Here is a 23,994-nt window from a genome sequence, read left to right on the forward strand (position 1 = left end):
TGCTGGCTATTCAAAAGCGGGCCTGCTTTTTCTGAAACTAACCTGTTCAAAAATGACAACTTAAATTTCTTATTTGGCTAATTGGTACTTTTTCTTCACATTGGGCTTTTCTCACCCAACGGCTGAAGAAGATCAGATTGTCTCCATCATTCCTGCCTTCACTCTGTGATTCTGCTCTACAACGGAAAAGTGAAATATGACGATTGTCTGTTTCTTTCTTATCTTTCATGACAAAAATGGTTAGATAAGAATGATGATTTCTTCATCTCTTTAACAAGCTTTACTGCTTTTACCTATATGGGAATAGGTTGTTATTCTTTAGTGTGGGTACATTTTGAAATTTGTAGGAAAATGTTTACCTGGCTTTATAAAACAAGTACACAAATTAGAGGGAGAACTATGGGATTCTCCTACTGGACTTTTTTTTCTCTGTGAATGATGTTTTTGTGGGTGACATCTAGCCGGTGTTTAATAAATATGTATTGAGTGATGAAAATGGAGGAGAGTAGATTTCCTTTGTCTATGTCTAGCACGTTCATTAGTACTAAGCATACACATGTGAAAATCTATATACCTTCTCATACATAATCATTAAATATTTTAAAGAAAAAAAATCTTGGCCAGAAAAAAAATCTGTAAAAATTTCTAACGTGTGTTTCTGTGTCAGTAGCTTTGCATTTATTGCTAAAAATAACTCATGCAGGCACTCCCTTTCTTGTGGTTATTGATGTAATATGATGTTGCACATCTGAACCTACTTGCACTCAATGGATTATGCACTTAATTGATAAATGGGAATTTTCTAGTGTATCCAAATGGTTCAAGTTAGAGAAAGGGGCCTGATATTCAACAACTGGGTAGGTAGGTATGTTATTTACTGCTCAGTCATATAATTCTACTTGGCTTTGAGCCCATGCTGGTTTGAATAGGAATATTTGTTTTACACTTTAACAAAATATGAAAGAATACTGAATGACTCATGGAAGGAGGTAAAAGGATTACATATTACCATCTGGTGATTTCTTTTCTGAAAAATGGGCATTCAGATGTATAAAAATGTGCTGAAGTGTCTGTCATATGGGAGTGTTTGCTTCAGTGTCTAAATTCATGCCACTCAGGAAGGCAGAACATCTCAACCCCATTTCCCTCTATCAAATGGTGACTCACAGTCTTTGTTCAGGGTGTAATCTTGAAATAGGAAGAAGATAACTAGGATTTAAAGTGAAATAATTTAAAGTTTTCAGGTAAAATAAATTTAACAAATTGGGTAGACATGAAACATAGCTATATAGTACTATATTCTCAGTCTTGTTAAGAGTTTTAAACATGAATGGGATTAAATAATATACATGTATAACATATATTTCCAGTCATTCATTGGATTTGGAAGATGATACTCGACTTAATATGTTTGATGATGGCACACTCATGATCCAAAACACCAGAGAGTCAGACCAAGGTGTCTATCAGTGCATGGCCAGAAATTCCGCTGGGGAAGCCAAGACACAGAGTGCCATGCTCAGATACTCCGGTCGTCCAGGTAAAACTATTATTTTCTGGTTCTATCAGTTATTTGCACTGGAAAATGACATAATATTGCTGCTTTAGAGTATATAATGCTTCAAAGTGAAGCTATTTCCATTGGCTGTTGTTTTTCTAATTTTGTTTTAGAGAAACTTGAATTTTTCCTCTTGAAGTTTATTTTAATTTCCTGCCTTTGTTCCTTTCTGGTACAGCATATTGTGGTTCCAAGACTTTTCTGTTCTCCTTTTGATTCCCCATCCGGCTATCCAGCATCCTTATGCAGAGTGAACCAGTGTTACCTAGGCAGGAATATTACTCTTTTCAGAAATTCATTCAATCATTCATTCATCATGAATTCATCCAACACATGTTTATTGAATGCCCACTGAGCTAGCTGTTGAAGATTGAATGGTTATCAACCACGTTCCTTATTTAACCTTCCAGGGGCTTTGCTTTGTCATAATTTCAGTGGCTTATATAAACCAGACGTAATGACTGCAACAAATTTTCATTAATAGCATGTTGACATGATGGAAATACATTGTCTCTCACCTTACTGAGGCTATCATATATTAGATGATAGCCATAATTCAAGAAATAAGCTTTATGATGTGTAAGAAGAGGGAAGAGAAGCATAAAGGACAGTTGTGTGCTGGTAAATGTTAGTAAATTGGCTCTGAGGAGCAGGGAGCCCTGACTTGCAGCATTTGTCAGTATCTGTTGTATAAATAATCTCACCATGGCTAGTTCCTGGTTACCAAAATGATATCACTTAATGTGGAGTTTGGAAGAGATGCACAGAAGTTCATCATAATATAGCATTTCTAGCATGCAGACACAGTGGGCATAATAACCCTGAGACCGAAGATAATAATAAAATGTAAAAAATAGGGATGAATTTGTTAGTTTTGATGTTAATAAAATTTATTTGATTGTAAGTTTATGTAATTAAAATTTTAAGAATGACTTTGTGTAGCAATCAGTTTGCAGAATACTGAAAATTTGACAACTGGCCCTCCAGAGCCAGCTCCAGCCCATCCCAGTGGAGGGGAGCACTTAGAGCAGCAGCCTTGGAGGATTGCATTCATTCAGGTCTTCCCAAGAGCAGTGACCTTTAAGTTGAAAGAAACAACAAGTGAGAGAGAGCCAGAGAAGTAGGGTTGAAGCATCATTTTAGGAGAAAAGACAGCATAGGGAAGACAGAGCAAGGCACATTCAAGAGATGATCGTGGAGCATAGAGAGGAGAGGCTGGGAATGACACGAGATTTGGTGAGGAGTGTAAAGTGGTGTCAGATCACTCAGACTACTCATGACGCTACACTGAGATGATCAAAATTAGATTTTTCTTTTAGAAAAATGATGCTGGCGGCAGTTCAGAGAACAAACAGGAGGGCATGGTAAGATAGGCATATCAGGATGAAGAAGTCAGCAGTGGCAATTGCCACAGGGCAGTGCTGGTGGCAGCATGGATAGGGCAGTGGCAAAGTGAATGGAGGAAACTGCAGGAATCAAGAGGTTTTCCAGGGAAAAAAGTCACTTGAGTTACCAATTGATTGAATATGATACTTTCTCACATAGTTCCCAAGTAATTTCTTTAAAAAATGTTTATAGAGACAAAGTCTCACTCTGTCACCCAGGCTGGAGTGCAGTGGTATGATCACAGCTCACTGCAGACTCAAACTCCTGTCCTTAAGCGATCCTCCTGCTTAGGCCTCCCAAAGTGCTGGGATTACACCAAGTAATTTCTAATTGAAACACCACTGTCTCCTTCCAAAGCCTCCTTCCCTTCTGCCTCTAGGTCAAGTCTGATCTCGCACCCATGAGCATTTGTAAAAAATTATTATTATTATACTTTAAGTTCAAGGGTACATGTGCACAACGTGCAGGTTTGTTACATATGTATGCATGTGCCATGTTGGTGTACTGCACCCATTAACTCGTCATTTACATTAGGTATATCTCCTAATGCTATCCCTCCCCACACCCCCCTCCCTACAATAGGACCCGGTGTGTGATGTTCCCCTTTCTGTGTCCAAGTGATCTCATTGTTAAATTCCCACCTATGAGTGAGAACATGTGGTGTTTGGTTTTCTGTTCTTGCGATAGTTTGCTGAGAATAATGGTTTCCAGCTGCACCCATGTCCCTACAAAGGACACGAACTCATTGTTTTTTATGGCTGTATAGTATTCCATGGTGTATATGTGCCACATTTTCTTAATCCAGTCTGTCACTGATGGACATTTGGGTTGATTCCAAGTCTTTGCTATTGTGAATAGTGCCACAATAAACATACATGTGCATGTGTCTTTATAGCAGCATGATTTATAATCCTTTGGGTATATACCCAGTAATGGGATGGCTGGGTCAAATGGTATTTCTAGTTTAGATCCTTCAGCAATCGCCACACTGTTTTCCACAATGGTTGAACTAGTTTACAGTTCCACCAACAGTGTAAAAGTGTTCCTATTTCTCCACATCCTCTCCAGCACCTGTTGTTTCCTGATTTTTTAATGATTGCTGTTCTAACTGCTGTGAGATGATATCTCATTGTGGTTTTGATTTGCATTTCTCTGATGGCAAGTAATGATGAGCATTTTTCATGTGTCTATTGGCTGTATGAAATGTCTTCTTTTGAGAAGTGTCTGTTCATATCCTTTGCCCACTTTTTGATGGGGTTGTTTTATTCTTGTAAATTTGTTTGAGTTCTTTATAGGTTCTGGATATTAGCCCTTTGTCAGTTGAATAGATTGCAAATATTTTCTCCCATTCTGTAGGTTGCCTGTTCACTCTGATGGTAGTTTCTTTTGCTGTGCAGAAGCTCTTTAGTTTAATTAGATCCCATTTGTCAATTTTGGCATTTGTTGCCGTTGCTTTTGGTGTTTTAGACATGAAATCCTTGCCCATGTCTATGTCCTCAATGGTATTACCTACGTTTTCTTCTAGGGTTTTTATGGTTTTAGGTCTAACATTTAAGTCTCTAATCCATCTTGAATTAATTTTCGTATAAGGAGTAAGGAAAGGATCCAGTTTCAGCTTTCTACTTATGGCTAGCCAATTTTCACAGCACCATTTATTAAATAGGGAATCCTTTCCCCATTTCTTGTTTTTGTCAGGTTTGTCAAAGATCAGATGACTGTAGATGTGTGGTATTATTTCTGAGGGCTCTGTTCTGTTCCATTGGTCTGTATCTCTGTTTTGGTACCAGTACCATGCTGTTTTGGTTACTGTAGCCTTGTAGTATAGTTTAAAGTCAGGTAGTGTGATGCCTCCAGCTTTGTTCTTTTGCCTTAGGATTGTCTTGGCAATGCGGGATCTTTTTTGGTTCCATATGAACATAAAAGCAGTTTTTTTCCAATTCTGTGAAGAAAGCCATTGGTAACTTAATGGGGATGGAATTGAATCTATAAATTACCTTGCGCAGTATGGCCATTTTCACAATATTGATTCTTCCTATCCATGAGCATAGTACATTCTTCCATTTGTTTGTGTTCTGTTTTATTTCACTGAGCAGTGGTTTGTAGCTCTCCTTGAAGAGGTCCTTTACATCCCTTGTAAGTTGGATTCCTAGGTATTTCATTCTCTTTGAAGCAATTGTGAATGGGAGTTCATTCATGATTTGGCTCTCTGTTTGTCTGTTACTGGTGTATAAGAATGCCTGTGATTTTTGCACACTGATTTTGTATCCTGAGACTTAGTTGCTTATCAGCTTAAGGAGATTTTGGGCTGAGACGATGGGGTTTTCTAAATATACAATCATGTCATCTGCAAACAGGGACAATTTGACTTCTTCTTTTCCTAACTGAATACCCTTTGTTTCTTTCTCTCGCCTGATTGCCCTAGCCAGAACTTCCAACACTATGTTGAATAGGAGTGGTGAGAGAGAGCATCTTGTCTTGTGCCAGTTTTCAAGGGGAATGCTTCCAGTTTTTGCCCATTCAGTATGATATTGACTGTGGGTTTGTCATAAATAGCTCTTATTATTTTGAGATACGTTCCATCAATACCGAATTTATTGAGAGTTTTTAGCATGAAGGACTGCTGAATTTTGTCAAAGGCCTTTTCTGCATCTATTGAGATAATCATGTGGTTTTTGTCTTTGGTTCTGTTTATATGGTGGATTACGTTTATTGATTTGTGTATGTTGAACCAGCCTTGCATCCCAGGGATGAAGCCCACTTGATCATGGTGGATAAGCTTTTTGATGTGCTGCTGGATTCAGTTTGCCAGTATTTTATTGAGGATTTTTGCATCGATGTTCTTCAGGGATATTGGTCTAAAATTCTATTTTTTTGTTGTATCTCTGCCAGGCTTTGGTATCAGGATGATGTTGGCCTCATAAAATGAGTTAGGGAGGATTACCTCTTTTTCTAGTGATTGAAATAGTTTCAGAAGGAATGGTACCAGCTCCTCCTTTTACCTCTGGTAGAATTTGGCTGTGAATTCGTCTGGTCCTGGACTTTTTTTGGTTGGTAGGCTATTAATTATTGCCTCAATTTCATTTCTACTTTGAGGAGATGACTTCCTCTTGATCTTCTCCTAGTGTCCTCAATTCTTTTTTTAAATCTCATTTGTCTGCCTAAAATGTGGTGTTCCTTATAGTGCTGTCCTCCCCTCCCTTTCTCTAGTCCCCCGTGCCCTAATCACAGTTTTTTCCTCTTCCATCTGAGCTCTTCCCAGACCTTCAGCTTTCATACTTCATGTAAAATTTGTAGTGTTTATTGCTGAGATCCTGCCTGAGCTTTCAATGGATGTTGCCAGGACTTTCTTTTTATCTTCACATGTAAATCTTTACATCTCTCAAACACATTTGCCCACACAAAGCCACAGCATCCTGTGTTTGCTATCTCTATTGATATCATTACTCTCCTCCGGCAACCTCCGATTCACCCTCGAGTGCTACTCCTTCCACAATTCTGTAAAAATTTAGTTCTAAGATGCATCAGATTATCTCCTTTTCCAGTTCTACTGCTACTGACTTACTTCAGAACATTTATTTCAATTATTATAATAGCTTTCCCTATACTTTCCCTTACCTCTTGCCAGAATGTTCTCCTATCACATTTACATCTAACTCTGAGACAATTCCTTCTGAGGCATGCTGTGGTTTTATGGATGATGTGTTCTGTCCTCTGTCCATGCAGCTGGAGTAGGAGCACACAAGGAGGAGTGCTTTTGTTCATCTGTGTATCTTTCCAACATCCAGCATGTTACTGAGGTACATAAGACATTCACTATTGTTAGGAATTAAATTAAACATTTATTGTTGAATTGGATTAATTTAATTTATTTCCACTCTTCCAAGTATGTTCATCTCAGGAATGGAGGAGCCCCCCTCCCCAAACTTAGACTCAATCATTAGGCATTTTTAACACATTAGCAAGTTTTTAATTTTTGCTTGAGATTTCCAGAAAGAGAATCTCCTATGAATTTGTAAGACTGGAACTCCTTACATGAAAATCTAAATTTTCTATTTACATGGATACTTGATGAATCAATTTATAATACGTTTAACTGAAAGTAATTGAAAGCTTGGCTAGATATGGCTTAAATGCATAACATCTATGTGTGTGGGTTTGTGTGTGTGCATGTGTATTTTAATTTGTATGCCACAAGTAGGACAGGGGTAGTCTGTCACAGAGCTACCACTTTACCCCAATGAGCCAATAATATACTTCTTTCTGCTTTTTGATCTGCTTTGCACATAGGTTTCTTTATTCCTCATAATTTTCACCTCTTAATCACAAAGTGGCTCGTGTAACCCAAATGCATTCCTGCCCAAATTCCAGGTAGCAAACAGGAGGAAGAAATGACTACTTAGACTTAGCACTTTTATTTATTCCCAGAGACATGTGCCTAAATTTTTAAAAAATGTGAGTATTCTTAAGAGGGAATGTTTAACCATTTAGCCCCGAAAATAAGGAATATGTATTGTGTAGGTGCTTTGCAGTATCTATAATATATCATGATATCAAGGCAAGCAATCTTTTTTAAAAAGTATGTACTCACAGCAAATCCACATTTCATTATTTTAGATTTAATTCTCTGGGAATTCAATGTATATATGTAATATTTTAGTTTAAAGGCATTTTGAAAATGACAATAATCTTAAAACCACAATGCAGAATAAATACATCTTCCTAACTCTTACTTGCTGGATTTTGTTTTGTTCTCCCCTTACCATCAGTCAAACCAGCCTTTGTAATCCAGCCCCAGGACACAGAGGTTTTAATTGGCACCAGTACAACTTTGGAATGTATGGCCACAGGCCACCCACACCCCCATATCACTTGGACCAGGGACAATGGATTGGAGCTGGATGGATCCAGGCACGTGGCAACGTCCAGTGGACTTTACTTACAGAACATCACACAACGGGATCATGGTCGATTTACCTGTCATGCTAACAATAGCTACGGCTCTGTTCAAGCTACAGCAAACATAATTGTACAAGGTATGGGAGCAGAAGGTCATGATTGAAATGTTCCTCCCGCCATACTCAGAAAATTATTTTTCAACTTAAATAACGTCATGTACATCAGTGGAGAGAGATTTTTATTTGCCAATTATTTCTTGACACAATAAAACTTTCAAAGCCAATCTGTTTCAAGTTAAAAGTTGTTTTTTTTTTTCTTTCCTACTTCAATCTTTATCCAAAGGTCAGAATCAACCATTAGCAACAAAAGAGATGGAGTCATTAATCTGGAAGGAAACTGTCAAGAGACATTTGTGCTTCAGAATATTTTACAGATACAGGAAAGACAGTACAGATATGAAAGTGAAAAGGCTGTGCCCTGTGTTCATAGTCACTTACCAAACTGTCTACTCAACAGAGCTTGAGGACATGTTGAAGGCTCCTGCAAGGCCAGGCTGTTTAACAACAGCAATAATAAAACTATTCTGAATCCAGAAATTAATTTATATGCATGGGCATGCAATCGTGTTATAAAGAAGGCACATTCTTCTTTGTACTTTAGTTCTCAGCCTGGGGTGGGCCCTTGCTTTCTGGTGTGTGTGCGTGCATGTGTGTGTGTGTGTGTGTGTGTACCTGTTTGTGTGCGTGTGTGTGTGTGTGTGCATGTGTGCTTGCATGCCATCCTCCTGTAGGGTTAGAGTTTAGTAAACAGCATAATATAAGTGCTATTGGAGTCATACCAAAAGTCCTGTTCTTTCTAAAACCGTTTTTCATCAGTTGATGAGAGTACGGTAATTCACATGATCCGTTTTAAGGGCTTCCCAATGTCATGAATATTTTGATTGAGTTAAGTTTCATTATTTTAAGATTTGCATGGGATGTTGTCTACCAAAACACTGAACCTTGTGAAATTTAGAACAGAGAAAAATGGAAGTGGCCAGCCTAGTGCAGTGCCTGAGTTGGGAGGGCTTCGGGACAGTGAGCTCCAGCGACCCCAAGAGTGGTCTTGGCCTCCATAAAGCACAAGGCTTCCTCTAGCCTAGGCTTCCTGCATTCAGAGAATGTTTTTTAATTTGAACTGCTTAGCATCAACTCCTTAAGTAGCAATAGATCAATACTTTCTTGTTCCTATTTACATGTCTCAGGAAAAAAAAATTGTGTTTTTCCCTAGAACTGCTAATATCCTGAAAATACTTTCCTTCCTCTAATAAGAAGGTGCAGAAATGAAATATTTTCTTGGGGGAAATTACTTTTAAAGGATCCAGACATTATTTTTAAACTTTTAATATGTTGAGATTGAAAAATGCTTTCGGAGACATTGTGTTTGGGTTTTGTTTTGCTTACATCATTTTGTGTTCAATGTCTGTTTTTTTAGAAACCTAATGCCTGATCACTTTCACACGTTAGTGGTTGCCTGTATTTGACACTGTGCTAGGCTTTTGTTTCTCAGCTTTTTCCATGTACTTCCTTCGTATGCTTCTATCTGCTCATCTGCGTCAGTCAATGCTTAACAGAACTCTGGTAACATTTACCATCCTGCCTATTTCTTATACCGCAATATGTTAATGATTTCTTGTTGCCAGTGAGTTTGCACTGAAATGGCCATCTGCTTGTCCTTTGTTATTTGTGACCATGTACTTGTGTCACTTTTGGATCTGTGTGTCCAGATTTTTAATTGATTTCAAAATGGTCCGTTAATCATTCTATACATTTATTTAAAAGGCTGATTTTATTTGCCTAGTCATAGATTAAACATTTTAAGAGCTCTCCTTTTGTGTCATTTTAACAGGTTTCTACCCATGTTCTTGATCTTTTAATGTCTATTTAAACCGAAATCACAGTTAGCCACAGATAAACTTCCTTTTTCAGACTGACTGGAACAAATATAAATAATAAATAAAACGACACAAAAAAGCTTCAATGAAAGATATGAATCACAGTGTGGACACATAGGTAAAAAGGCCTATGGTTATCAGCAATGTAAATCAAAATGCTTTATGCGTGAGGCAGCACCTTAATGAATAGCCAGAATCTTAGATTTTAATAAAATAGCAAAACACTTCATCTCAGCATGTGCTATTTTAGCACTGGAGGTGGGTCTCAGAAGGCCATCATTTAAAATGGAAAGCCCAAAGACGTCAGCTTCCTCATTCCTGTCTAATTATTCCACCTTGTCTGCCTGCTTTGGCGATGTTCATAATTTCTTCATCGATCTAGCAAGCTGCTCATTTTAGTGTTAGAAACAAATGTAAACTGACTATTTTCTTAAATGTTTTCTATACTTTGCTAAGATGTGGATCTTGGGTTCTGTTAAAAGTGAGAACACGTGAAGCTTGACAATTCTTTTCACACAGACTTGGCTAACTGTGAACTTTAACTATTATTAAAGTTATTATTAAATGTTAATATTTTTAATAATTAAAATAAAATAAAATTTTAATATTTTAATAATTATCAAAGTTAGTATTGTTCAAAAGTTGAAATCAAATTTCCCAACCCTAGAACCAGGACTGCATTATTTCTCCTAACTACTATCATCTTTTGTTATATAGCTCTTTTACTGTGTCATGAATCTATTTTTTAATGTAGAAATATTTTTGTTCTTTTTAAGTTGTTCTTAGTAATTTTGGGAGTTAGTGTAATGTTCTGGAAAGAACATCAGGCTGGGGGTTGAGCGGCCCAGATTCTCTACTATCTTTTCTACTTATTAGCTCTGACCGAGAGAAATTCAATCCTCCCTCCCACAGTCTGAATTTTCTCATCTGTGCAGTGAGGAGCCTGAGACTGCTGATTTGTGGGCTGTTTTCCAGCTTGACTCTTCTAGAACTCTATTACAAATAGCTTGCAGGCATTCCTGAGGGTTTCCGTGAATTTGTGTGACTTGGAAATTTATCTTATACCATAGTTATTTAGTCCAGCACCTTACTTAGAATCGATGATGACTTTAAAAAACTCTTTAGTACCTGCACACAGTATGAAACGTGCAACAAATACACTTTGCCAAATATTATTTACTTTGGCATGTTTCTTGTATTTCCCGATGCAGGTGCAAGAAAGGGGGTAGGAGGAATTGTGCAAAAATCTAACAAGGCAGAGAAATGATTTGTCAGGTTGTCAAAGGCATTTGAACCAGAGTGACTCCATCTTGAATGGGGGTTGGGTAAAATGAGGATGAGACCTGCTGGGCTGGATTCCTAGCAGGTTTGGCATTCTTAGTCACAGGATGAGATAGGAGGTTGGCACAATATACAGGGCACAAAGACCCTGCTGATAAAACAAGATGCAGTAAAGGAGCTGGCAAAAAACCTGCCAAAACCAAGATGGTGATGACAGTGACCCCTGGTTGTTCTCACTGCTCATTATATGCTAATTATAATGCATTAGCATGTTACAAGACACTCCTACCAGCACCAGGACAGTTTACAAATGCCATGGCAATGTCAGGAAGTTACCTCTTATGATCTAAAGTGGGGAGGAACTCTAAGTTCTAGGAATTGCCCACCCCTTTCCTGGAAAACTCATAAATAATCCGCCTCATGTTTAGCACATAATCGAGAAATAACTGTAAGTATACTCAGCCAAGCAGCCTATACTGCTTCTCTGCCTGTGGAGTAGCCATTCTTTATTCCTTTACTTTCCTAATAAACCTGCTTTCACTTTACTCTATGGATTTGCCTCATATTCTGTCTTGCATAAAGTCCAAGAACCCTCTTTTGGGGTCTGTATTGGGACCCCTTTCCAGTTACAAAGTCAATTGTGAAAGTTCTTCTGATTACTTAGGCGTTACTGGGGATCATTGTGCTCTTCTTAAATGGCCACATTGATTTATTTTTTTATTCAATCAAAGAGTCATGGACAGAATCCCTTTTCAGGAATGGTATATGCAATAATTAGCTATTTCTTATTTATATAAAATCAATAATACAAAATCTGAATATTTGGAACTCTGAATTTTGACATAAATGTGACTTTTTCAAAAGTATAATTTCAAGTGTTGTAGGAACATTAATCTTAAGGAGCTTATTTTTCTTTCTGAAATCGAAAAATCAACTCGTTTCAGATTTTATTGTGCATGTGAAAATTTGGAGAAAATGGTTTTGTTAATAGTTTAAAGTATGATTTGTAGCTTTAAATATGTTTATCACATCTAGTAAAATGATAACCAATATGATTTAATCATGGGAAACAGCTGCCATAAGATTTAGAAATCGTTTCTTCTCATTGGCTACTGCTGTTCTGCTTTGCAGACCAGATGTGTGTATTTCTGGCTTCCTTGCAAACAGGCACAAACATACAGAAGCATCTCCACCCTCTTTATAACCTTGTTTATATATAATTGGAAACAAATTCTGATCACACGACATATTTGAACACATTTTCTTTTTTCTATTGGCACTGAAAATTTGTAAAGTAATTTTCAATTTTGATGTATGTTTCATTCTCTTTAGCTCCTCCACAATTTACAGTAGCCCCCAAGGATCAAGTGGTGCTGGAAGAACATGCTGTAGAGTGGCTCTGTGAAGCTGACGGCAACCCACCTCCTGTAATTGTCTGGACAAAAACAGGTATTAGAACATCTACAAGTGATTGTGGGGGAAAGTAAACGCCTTCTTTTGTGGAGAGTAAAAAACATGGTTTACATTAATTATCGAAGGTATATCATGGACATGAAAAAATTACACAGAAAATAATCTTTGATCTAAAAATAACATCATCATAATTTTTGTGGGTTTTGAGTTTTGGCATTTGAGTGTGTGGCCTTCCTGAGATCATCCCTTGTTGGACTTGGCTTCCTGATTTTTAAAATAAAATTATTGGAAAGCGTACAGTTTTTGTTTTTGTTTTTTGTTTTTGAGACAGAGTCTCGCTCTGTCGCCCCGGCTGGAGTGCAGTGGAGTGATCTTGGCTCACTGCAAACTCCGCCTCCCGGGTTCACGCCATTCTCCTGCCTCAACCTGTAGCTGGGAATACAGGCGCCCACCACCACGCCTGGCTACATTTTTTGTATTTTTAATACAGACGGGGTTTCACCGTGTTAGCCAGGATGGTCTTGATCTCCTGATCTCGTGATTTGCCCGCCTCGGCCTCCCAAAGTGCTAGGATTACCGGAGTGAGCCACGGCGCCCAGCCACAAGAGTAGCAGTTTTAAACATTTTTTTTTAGTGGGAGAATTTTCATCTAGTACAAAATGAAATCATAAGTGAAATGAAATCCGAAGTGAAGCCGCAAAAAAGAGCCGCTGTTCCTGAAGTGTGGGTGGGTTGGGCGTGGGTCTGGCAAGGATCTAACCCCCTATGCCCCACCAAGGGGCCAGACACTTCCAGGGAACCTGGGCACATAACAGAACAAGATTGACAATTGGCTGGATGAGAGCTTGTCTGAGATTCCTCCCGGCTCGGAAATCCTACTTTCCATATTAGTTAAGGTACTAAATAAAATTCAAAATACATCTACATTTATGAATTTCTTGTATTATTTTTTTTTGCTTTGTTCTTTATGAGATTAGTTGATAGGAGGTAGACTTTGGTTCACATCTCCATAAAGCCTTGGTTCACATCTCCACTCCTCCTCCATTTGCTTGTCATGTGACCTTGGGCAAATGTGTTAACTGCTGTTTTCCGGAGTCCTTGTTGCTATGTTGGGGGTGATGACACTCCTACATCATAGGGTAGTTGTGGTGATTGATTTGAATAATTTATACTCTTCAACATTTAGAACAGTTGGTGGCACAGTGTGTGTACGCTCAATAGGGTTAGCTATTCCTTTTTCCATCTATAACAAGACATTCATTAAGACACAAGTTTTCACTAATCTAGTTGAAAATGATAATCTGATTTAATTGTTAATGACCATAAGCATAAAGTGTTAAGAAGGATTCAGAAGCTCATATAAGCTCAGAAGTGAAAAGTACAATGGCCTCTGGTTGTCTGTGTAGAGTAACAGCATGAATGTCACAAAATCACCATTTTCGATATGCTGCCTCTGAATTGTAAATGTATTTCAATCACGTTGTATTCCAAATATTGCATACACATGATAGACAATTGTCACGAAGATATCTGAAAATCTAGTTTAAGAATCAGATTGGTTTTGAAATTTGCTTTCTGATTATAGTAAGGCTGAGGGGCACAAACATGAAGGTTAAAAATTCATTAGGAGGCTGGGCTGTTCTGGTGACAGATGAGAATTCCTTACGATGCAGTGGCAGATGTTTGGCGACAAGTGGCATGGGGATGCTGTGTTTCTGGAGTTGCAATGCTAGGGCAGAACCCACACAGTACACCCTAGCACCGAGAATTTCCTGAAAGACAGGCCTCACCCTTTACCCAGGACGAACCAGCAGCTCTGGCTTTCAGTGCTCTGGGCCATGTAGAATACTTTCTTTACCTCTTTTTGCAGGAGGGCAGCTCCCTGTGGAAGGCCGGCATACAGTTCTCTCCTCTGGCACTTTGAGAATTGACCATGCAGCACAGCACGATCAAGGCCAATATGAATGTCAAGCAGTCAGTTCATTGGGGGTGAAACAAGTGTCTGTGCAGCTGACTGTAAAACCCAAAGGTAATACATACTGTGATTCATATTCGCATTCTGAAGTGTGCACCTCTCTCTCTCTCTCTCTTTCTCTCTCTCTCTCTATATATATATATAGTCATAGGACCTAAGAAATGCAAATTTGATATCTTCTTCCAATCAGTCTTTTATATAACTTCATTTTTTAGAATTCTACTTTCATTCATACTAATTATGATTATGTTTTCCTTAAAAATGCCATTTCAGATTTTCTTACAAAATTTTTTACCATTACTATGATTACTTAGTCCTACCTGCCTAGACTATCTTACAAAAGAATGCAGCTTCTCAGGCCTGACAGACTGAATCTCACTCTGACACTGAAGTATGTTTTATGCTCAGTGGTATTAGGAATACAGTAAAGACACTCCCTTCAGACTCTTCATGTGACAACTGTACTTAGGTTTATCCTACATAATATATATTGTGGAATGAGATTGTCTTATTCATCCATAATTTATTGTCAACTGAGAGGTAAAAAGGGAAAAAATGTAAGATCTGAATTTTTAAAGATAATTCCAATATAAAAATGAAAAATGGTTGTTATTAATTACTATTGAAATTTTTTCTTAGTTTCTGGCTTATGGTGAAATGATGGAACTTAATTACAAAATGCACAGCACCTAAACTGCATTTTCAGCACTGCTGTACATTTAAATATAATTTCCCGAGTCTCTCCACAATTTGCTGCAATTTGTTCTGACGTAGTAGATCTCAATTCAGAGGTAACATATGTTGATGAGATCATAGGGGAAGGAAAAGCAAAGCTCTGCTGCATGTGTCAACGTAGGTGTGAGAAGAAGCCTTGGGAATGCTGACATGTTCATGATGCCTGAACACAGATGAAACCCTACACAGAGCTACTGTCTACATATGGTCTGTTAGAAATTACTTTCCCCTTGTATTTTAGACATATTAAACTTTTTTTTTTTTTTAAAGGAAGTTGAGGTTCTATGAGAGGGAAAAAGGATTGTAGGGAAGATGTGCAAATAGCAACTCAAACGAGTGGGAAGATTTGAAAACGCAATTGTGGAAAGGTGTCAAGCTATGATGTGCCCTGGCAAACCTTTCTGTCTAAGAGGAAATAACAAAAGCGAGTATGCAGAATGTTTCAAACTACTTTTGAATTGGTGTTCAAGTAAAATCCAAAAATTAGGTGGTATTTACATACTATGTTTTAAAATGGGACCAATAGTAAGTCCACACATATTATTAAAACCAAATATGAGGTAAGGACATCAAATAGCCTCATCTTGATTTTTCCCCATTACCAAATCCTTTCACTTGACTTGCTCCTGTTGATGCTTTAGATCTCAATCTAGAAGCCACTTCATTTCCCTAAGGAGGCTTCCTCAACTCTCTAAGACCACTCTAGGTTGCCCCTGTTGAAATTAGTATTAGAATACACTATTTAATCTAGGAGTTGGCATATGTAGAAGAATTTGGTAAATCTACCAAATATCCATAGTTGAGAAAATGCCACTAGCAATTGGCATGAATATGGAAGCAAACAAGTTTTTTAGAGAACAAAGGAACAAAGAGCCCTAAGTGTAGCACCAGATTTTGTGAATAGTGAGAGCCATATGGAAGGAGTTAGTTGGGATGGTTAGTTGAATTGGAACACATCAGATCTAGACTTCAGACTATGAAGCTATTGAAAGTCTTGATCACATTGATTATTCAGAATATTCGTTAACCTGGGCTGAGTGTGGTACTTGCTCATGCCTGTAATCTCAGCACTTGGGGAGGCTGAGGCTGGTGGATCACCTGAGATCAGGAGTGGGAAACCAGCTTGGGCAACATGGTGAAACCCTGTCTCTACCAAAACTACAAATATTAGCCAGGCATGGTGACATGTGCCTGTAGTCCCAGCTACTCGGGAGACTGAGATGGGAGGCTGAGGAGGGAGAATCGTTTGAACCCTGGAGGAGGAGGTTTCAGTGACCCAAGATCATGCCACCGCACTCCAGCCTGGGCGACAAAGCAAGACTCTATCTCAAAAAAAATATATATATGTATATACATATGTATAAAGAATATTTGTTAACCTAAAGAGGATAGGATAGCGTGGAATAGAGAAAAATGAAAGTCAGAAACCACTGGAGCTACTACTGTCACCAAGTGATACGAGATCTATAAACTAGGATCACAGTGGTGGGAAGGGAAGAGTGAATGAATTCAAGAAAAAGTATAGCAGGTTGAATCATTTTATCTCTGAGATTATGAGCAACATTTTCCCCCCAGTACCTGTTCCCAGTAATACTTTGCAGAACCTTCATCTGTTTCCAGCTAGAAATCGGCTTCCTTGACTATATTTTGGGCACATGAATTTCATGTGCTATGACAGTCTTATTCTGCCTAAGGTGTCTTAGTGGTGAATTTCCTTTGGGTATTAGGTGTTTTTGTTGTTGTTGTTGTTGTTGTTTTTGTTGTTGTTTTACTATGAAGAATCAAATACTATTTTATTTAAGGAATGTTCTCTTGAATTAATTCTTTTAACATTGCTTCTGTCTCATTAGTTGTTTCTTTTTGGGGAACCTCCACATTTTGTGTATGTTGCAATACTTCTCAAAGTGTGTTCCGTGGTTGCTGGTTGAGGGAGATCCCCAGACCCTTGAGGGGATTTCCTAGGTTAAAACTTTCTCCTAATAGTATCAGTAATTTGCCTCTTCGCTGGGTTGACATTTGCGCTGATGGTGCAAAAGTCATGGTGGGTAAAACTGCTGGAGCCTCAGCCTGAACCAAGACAGTGGGTGCCAAATGGTAGGAGTATATCATTATATCCTTTGTTTGTAGCAGAAAGTAAAAAAGAAAGGTAATGTAACTTGATGCTGTTATTGATGAAATGGGGAAATATTACTTTCATTAAATTTTGACCTTTACATACATGTCCTTTCAGTAGTTTGTGTCATAAAGGAAATTGTCAAAAGAAGCTACCAATTGTCAAATTTTGGTATAGTATCAAAGAAAGTTTACAATTATCTGAAAAATCCTTAAAAATACTCCTATACTTTTAAAAACATGTCTTTGTGAGGTAATATTTTATTCATAGACTTCAATCAAAACAACTAATTGTAAGAGATTGAATTTGGAAGCAGTTCTTCTATTATTGAGATTTGTAAAACAATGCTACTCTACTCACTACTTTTTTTAGAAAATATAATTTTCAGAAAAATTTGTTATTTAAAAATGCTATGAGTTTATAATCACAATTTTAAAACGAGCACATAAATTTTTAAATTCTCAGTTTTAGTTTCTGATGCACATGTGAGCCATATAAATAAAAGATCTTAGTGCTTGTCAATAATTTTTAAAAGTAAAGGGTTCCTGAGGCCAAAATGATTGGGTGCCACTCATCTGTTGATCTTCTTTGCCCAAATGTCTAGCTCTCTCTGTCTTCAATTCCTTTTAGCTCTTTGTTTTCAGAGCATTATGCTGGCTTTTTTCATATCTGTCTTCATATCCCTCATGCATTTTTGACAGTGTCTTTTCACTCCAGAGGTGCTTCTAACCCTTACTTATGCATTTTATTTTTTCCACTAGTATTTTGGATAATTATATGCAAATATTTGTAAGCAATGGATAAAATTACTAATTTTACAGAAAAATCTAATTAATGAAAATTTATGTCAAAAGAGAGAGAAATCTAACAGAATGTTACAAGGAGAAAACAAGTTGCCAGAGACCAGAGCAGAACAGATATTCAAATTATGACTCTCTGGCATGGCTGTAGAGGTTGTTAATTATTCCATGTGTTAAACCTGTGGAAAAGCTACGTTTCGTAAATCATGTGGTCAGGCACTTTTCTAGGAGGAACTATCACTCCTTTAAATAACATTTCCAATGTTATTTAAATTGCTTCAAAGATTAGAAAATATTAATGTCATAAAGTATTTTTTAAAAGCAAGCATAATCTTGATAATAAAGCTCTAAGAATTAATGAAAGATAAAAAAGCAAAGCTCTTACATATCCACACAAAAATCCAAATTGAAAATAAATAAATATAATCATCGGTATCGAAGAATCCAGTAGCACATTCAAAACATTAGTGGCATTTATTCCAGAAATTTAAGAGCAAACCAGTAGTAGGAAAGAATATATTTTATTAATTGACATATTTTATATTAATAGATTTAGGAAGAAAAATCATGAGTATTTCCATAGCTACTAAAAAGGCATTTGTTAAACATTCAACATTCATTCTCATCAAAAACTCTTCATAACATAGTTTTGAACAGATATTTCTTTAACATAAAATAGGTCTACTGAACTCATTAGCTAGAATCTTGCTTAATCAATGAATAAGATAATATTTTCATAAAGAAAGGAACAGAACAAAGATTTCTACTCTCATCACTGTCATTTAACATAGAGTTGAGTGACAAATCACCAAAATTAGGTAAGAGACGTAAGAAAGAATAACTAAGAAAATTCTGAAAAAGAACCAGAATCAAGGAGGGCTAATTATACTAGATACAAAAATGCATGATAAACCTACAATAATTAAAATATACCCAGATGGCATATTAGAAAACAATATGTAATCTACAAATTTGTTCCATTTTATCTGGAAATTAATGCACGAAAAGCATAGCATTTTCTGTCAGTAAAGAAAGTAACTCAATAATAAAAGAGTTGGGACTAACTCAGTAGACATATGGAAAAGTGACCCTGGGTCCATGTCACATGGGTTTTGTTCTAGAGGTGTCCTTCCCAGTGAGGGTACAGAAAAAGGGAGGAGAAAAGCCTACTGACTGGAAGTCAGCAGTGTGGCGACCTCTCCTTCTGTTGCTGCGTGGCCTTGTTTGGTCATCCGGGTGTTCTGCGTGGCCAGCTCCCAGGCTTCATGTGTGTATTATTCAGAGGCCATATTGAAGTCCTCCCAGTACTCTATTCCCTGATGTGAGACATCCAGCTCCAGCATTTGGTCTTTCAGCCAATCTTACGTCCTCTTAGAACCAACCCCAGCTAACAGGGTTTCCTCACTCAATGTACAGTCCTACAGAGCATTTATTACCTGAAAGACAGCTTAAGTCACCATTTTCTGTGGTTACCACTAACCACCACAGTGATCGATCTGTAATCATCACAGTGATCTCTCTGTGTACCAGTGCTGAGGGACTTCAGAAAGTTCATGGAGAAGGCATATTAGGAAAAAACTGTGCATGGATTTCATTTTTTTTTTTTTTTTGCACTAAAATAAATTGGCACTGACTTGTTATAGCATGTCACGTTGCCATGCTGCTCTGTCTCTCAGGTTTGCCTTTGCTTTCTAGTTCTCTGCTGCTGTTCAGCTCTACCATGTCATCAAGTCCACTGACCAAGCAGACATCTAACTAGGGAAGTAAATGCTAGTCTCCGCTTCTGCGTGACACTTTCAATTTTATGGGAGGCAACTCTCTTCTCCATATCCAAGAAAATGAAGGGCCTTGTATTAGTCGGTTCGCATGCTACCATGAAGAAATACCTGAGACTGGGTAATTTATAAAGAAAAGAGGTTTAATTGACTCACAGTTCTGCATGGCTGGGGAGGCCTCAGGAAACTTACAATCGTGGCAGAACGCACCTCTTCACAGTGTGGCAGAAAAGAGAATGAGTGCCAAGCAAAGGGGGAAGCCCCTTATAAACCTATCAGAGCTCGTGAGAACTCACTATCACGAGAACAGTATGGGGGAAACCACCCCCATGATTCAATTATCTCCACCCAGTCCAGCCCTTGACACGTGGGGATTACAATTCAAAGTGAGATGTGGGTGGGGACACAGAGCCAAATTATATGATGACTCTTCCCCTCAGCACTGCACTGCCCAAAGACATGGGACCCTCTCTCCCACAGTCACCTGGTGGTGTTGGACAGACTCTGGATCTGCTCAGTAAGCCCCACAGGGGAGAGGCAGTGCAATCCTGCTGGCCCTCTGCACCTGGTGGCTGGGACACATCTCACTTTTCTCCCTGTGCCATAGGCCTTAGCAGCAATACTAAGACAGATGGAAAAGCTCCCTTAATACCCTGCTACCTGTGTTTTCAGACCCTTCCTGGTCTCAGGTATTTCTCTGTGTCCCAATTCAGACTCAAATGTGTAACTTCCTTCCTAGATAGATACTTTAGCTGTTATTTTAATTTTAAAATATATTTTGTAAGCAGAAGGTAAATACTGAATAAATGTGCACCGTCAGTCAGTAAGGGCAACATGTGTTGTGAGCTATGTAGAGTGTTGTGGGATAGCTGCAATGTGGGAGCGCTTTCATGGATGGTGTGGACTCATTCATGATGTTTCACTGGTAACATCCCCAGAGGTCACTGCGACATGAATTATTATTATTATTATTTTTCAATGGGATTTTTTGGAGGGGAATAGGTGGTGTTTGGTTACATGAGTAAGTTCTTTAGTGGTGATTTCTGAGATTTTGGTGCACTCATCATCCAAGCAGTGTACACCGCGTCCAATGTGTAGTCTTTTATCTCTCACCACCCTCCCATCCTTTCCCCCGAGTCCCCAAAGTCCATTGTATCATTATTATCTATTTTCATCCTTATAGCTTAGCTCCCACTTATGAGTGAGAGCATAAAATATTTGGTTTTCCATTCCTGAGTTACTTCACTTAGAATAATAGTCTTCAATTCCATCCAGGTTGCTGCAAATGCCATTATTTCATTCCCTTTTATGGCTAAGTAGTATTCCATGGCATGTGTGTGTGTATATATACAATTTATTCATCCACTTGTTGATTGATGGACATTTGGACTAGTTTCATATTTTTGCAATTGAAAATTGTGCTGTTATAAACCTGCATGTGCAAGTTTCTTTTTGGTATAATGATCTCTTCTTTTCCTCTGGGTAAATACCCAGTAGGGGAATTGTTGGATCAAATGGTAGTTCTACTTTTCTTTTCTTTTCTTTTCTTTCTTTTTTTTTTTTTTTTGAGACAGAGTCTGACTTTGTCACCCGGGCTGGAGTGCAGTGGTGCGATCTTGGCTTACTGCAACCTCTGCCTCCAGGGTTCAAGCGATTCTCTTCCCTCGGTCTCCCGAGTAGCTGAGATTACAGGTGCATGCTGACATGCCTGGCTGACATTTGTATTTTTAGTAGAGATGGTTTTTTGCCATGTTGACCTGGCAGGTCCCAAACTCTTGGCCTCAAGTGATCCACTTACCTTGGCCTCCCAAAGTGTTGGGATTACAGGCATGAGCCACTGTACTTGGCCTGTACTGTTAATTCTTTAGGGAATCTCCACACTGTTTTCCACAGTGGTTATACTAGCTTACATTCCCACCAGCAGTATAAAAGTGTTCCCTTTCCACTACATCTACACCAACATCATTTTTTTTTAAAATTTTTTGATTATGGCCATTCTTGCAGGAGTAAGGTGGTATCACATATTTGCTTTGATTTGCATCTCCCTGATCATTTGTGATGTTGAGCATTTTTTCATATGTTTGTTGGCCCTTTGTATATCTTTTTTTTGAGAATTGTCTATTCATGTCCTTAGCCTACTTTTTTGGGGATTGTTTGTTTTTTTCTTGCTGATTTGTTTGAGTTCCTTGTAGATTCTAGATATTAGTCTTCATCAGATGCATAGATTGCGAAGATTTTCTTCTATTGTGTGGGTCGTCTGTTTGCTGATTATTTCTTTTACTGTGCAGAAACTTGTTAGTTTAAGTCTCATTTATTTATGTTTTTGTTGCATTTGCTTTTGGGTTCTTGGTCACGAAGTCTTTGCCTAAGCCAATGTCTAGAAGGGTTTTTTCTGATGTTATCTTCTACAGTTTTTATGGTTTCAGGTCTTAAATTTAAGTCCTTGATCAACCTTGAGTTGATTTTTGTATAAGGTGAAAGATGATGATCCAGTTTCATTCTTCTCCACATGGCTTGCCAATTATTCCAACACCATTTGTTGAATAGGGTATCCTTTCCCCACTTTACGTTTTTGTTTGCCTTAATGAAGATCAGTGGGCCATAGGTATTTGGCTTTATTTCTGGGTTCTCTGTTCTGTTCCATTGGTTTATGTGCCTATTTTTATAACAGTTCCTTGCTGTATTGGTGACCATGACCTTATAGTACAGTTTGAAGTCAGGTAATGAGATGCCTCTAGATTTGTTCTTTTTGCTTAGTCTTGCTTTGGCTATGCAGGCTCTTTTTTGCTTCCATTTGAATTTTAGAATTGCTTTTTTTAGTTCCGTGAAGAATGATGGTGGTATTTTGATGGGAATTGCATTGAATTTTTAGATTGCTTTTGGCAGTATGATCATTTTCACAATATTGATTATCCCCATTCATGAGCACAGGATCTGTTTCCATTCATTTGTGTCATCTATCATTTCTTTCAGTAGTGTTTTGAACTTTTCATTGTAGAGCTCTTTCACCTCCTTGATTACGTATACTTCTAAGTAGTTTATTTTATTTTTTGCAGTTATTGTCAAGGGAGTTGAGTTCCTGATTTGATTCTCAGTTTGGTTGCTCCTGTATATACCAGTGCTACTGATTTGTGTACATTAATTTTCTATCCTGAAACTTTGCTGAACACATTTATCAGTTCTAGGAACTTTTTGGAGGAGGCTTTAGGGTTTTCTAGGTATACAATCATATTATCAGCAAACAGTGAGTTTAACTTCCTCTTTACTGATTTGGATGGCCTTTATTTCTTTCTCTTGTTCAATTGTTCTGTCTAGGACTTCCAGTACTATGTTGAATAGAAGTAGTAAGAGTGGGCATCTTTGTATTTTTCCAGTTCCCAGGGGTAGTGCTGTCAACTTTTCCCCATTCAGTATTATGTTGGGTTGTGGGTTTATCATATATGACTTTTATTACCTTAGGATATTTCCCTTCTATGCAAATTTTGGTGAGGGTTTTAGTCATAAAGCGATGCTGGATTTTGTCAAATGCTTTTTCTGCATCTATTGATATGATCATGTTATTTTTGTTTTTAATTCTGTTTACATGGTGTATCGCACTTACTGATTTGCATATGTTAAACCATCTGTGCATCCGTGTTATAAAACCCATTTGATTATGGTGGATTAACATTTTGATATGCTGTTGAATTTGGTTAGCTAGTATTTTGTCAAGGATTTCTGCATCTATATTTATCAGGGATCTTGGTCTGTAGTTTTCTTTCTTCCTTTTTTATTTTTGTTTTGAGACGGAGTCCCACTCTGTTGCCCAGGCTGGAGTGCAGTGGCGCAATCTTGACTCACTGCCAGTTCTGCCTCCAGGGTTGACGCCATTCTCCTGCCTCAGCCTCCCGAGTAGCTGGGACTACAGGCGCCAGCCACCACGCACGGCTAATTTTTTTTTGTATTTTTAGTGAAGATGGGATTTCACTGTGTTAGCCAGGATGGTCTCAATCTCCTGACGTTGTGATCCACCTGCCTCGGCCTCCCAAAGTGCTGGCATTACAGGAGTGAGCCACCGTGCCAGGCTGTAGTTTTCTTTTTCTATTATGTCCTTTCCTGGGTTTTGGTGTTAGGATGATACTGGCTTCAT

The 23,994-nt window shown here is 38.0% G+C and overlaps 1 protein-coding gene across 4 annotated transcripts in view; it reads left to right on the forward strand.

Annotated features, from left to right (window-relative positions):
* The window catches only part of PXDNL (peroxidasin like), a 508,264-nt gene that overhangs the window by 362,138 nt on the left and 122,132 nt on the right, over positions 1–23,994 (forward strand). For all 4 annotated transcript variants that reach the window (XM_050801783.1, XM_050801784.1, XM_050801786.1 and 1 more), the window contains 4 exons: positions 1,371–1,540; positions 7,711–7,977; positions 12,387–12,503; positions 14,338–14,496. In XM_050801783.1, coding sequence (XP_050657740.1) covers positions 1,371–1,540; positions 7,711–7,977; positions 12,387–12,503; positions 14,338–14,496 — 713 coding nt within the window. The remainder of the gene's footprint in view (positions 1–1,370; positions 1,541–7,710; positions 7,978–12,386; positions 12,504–14,337; positions 14,497–23,994) is intronic.

Source organism: Macaca thibetana, chromosome 8 (genome assembly GCF_024542745.1).
Source record: "Macaca thibetana thibetana isolate TM-01 chromosome 8, ASM2454274v1, whole genome shotgun sequence".
In the NCBI taxonomy this organism is placed as follows: Eukaryota; Metazoa; Chordata; class Mammalia; order Primates; family Cercopithecidae; genus Macaca; species Macaca thibetana.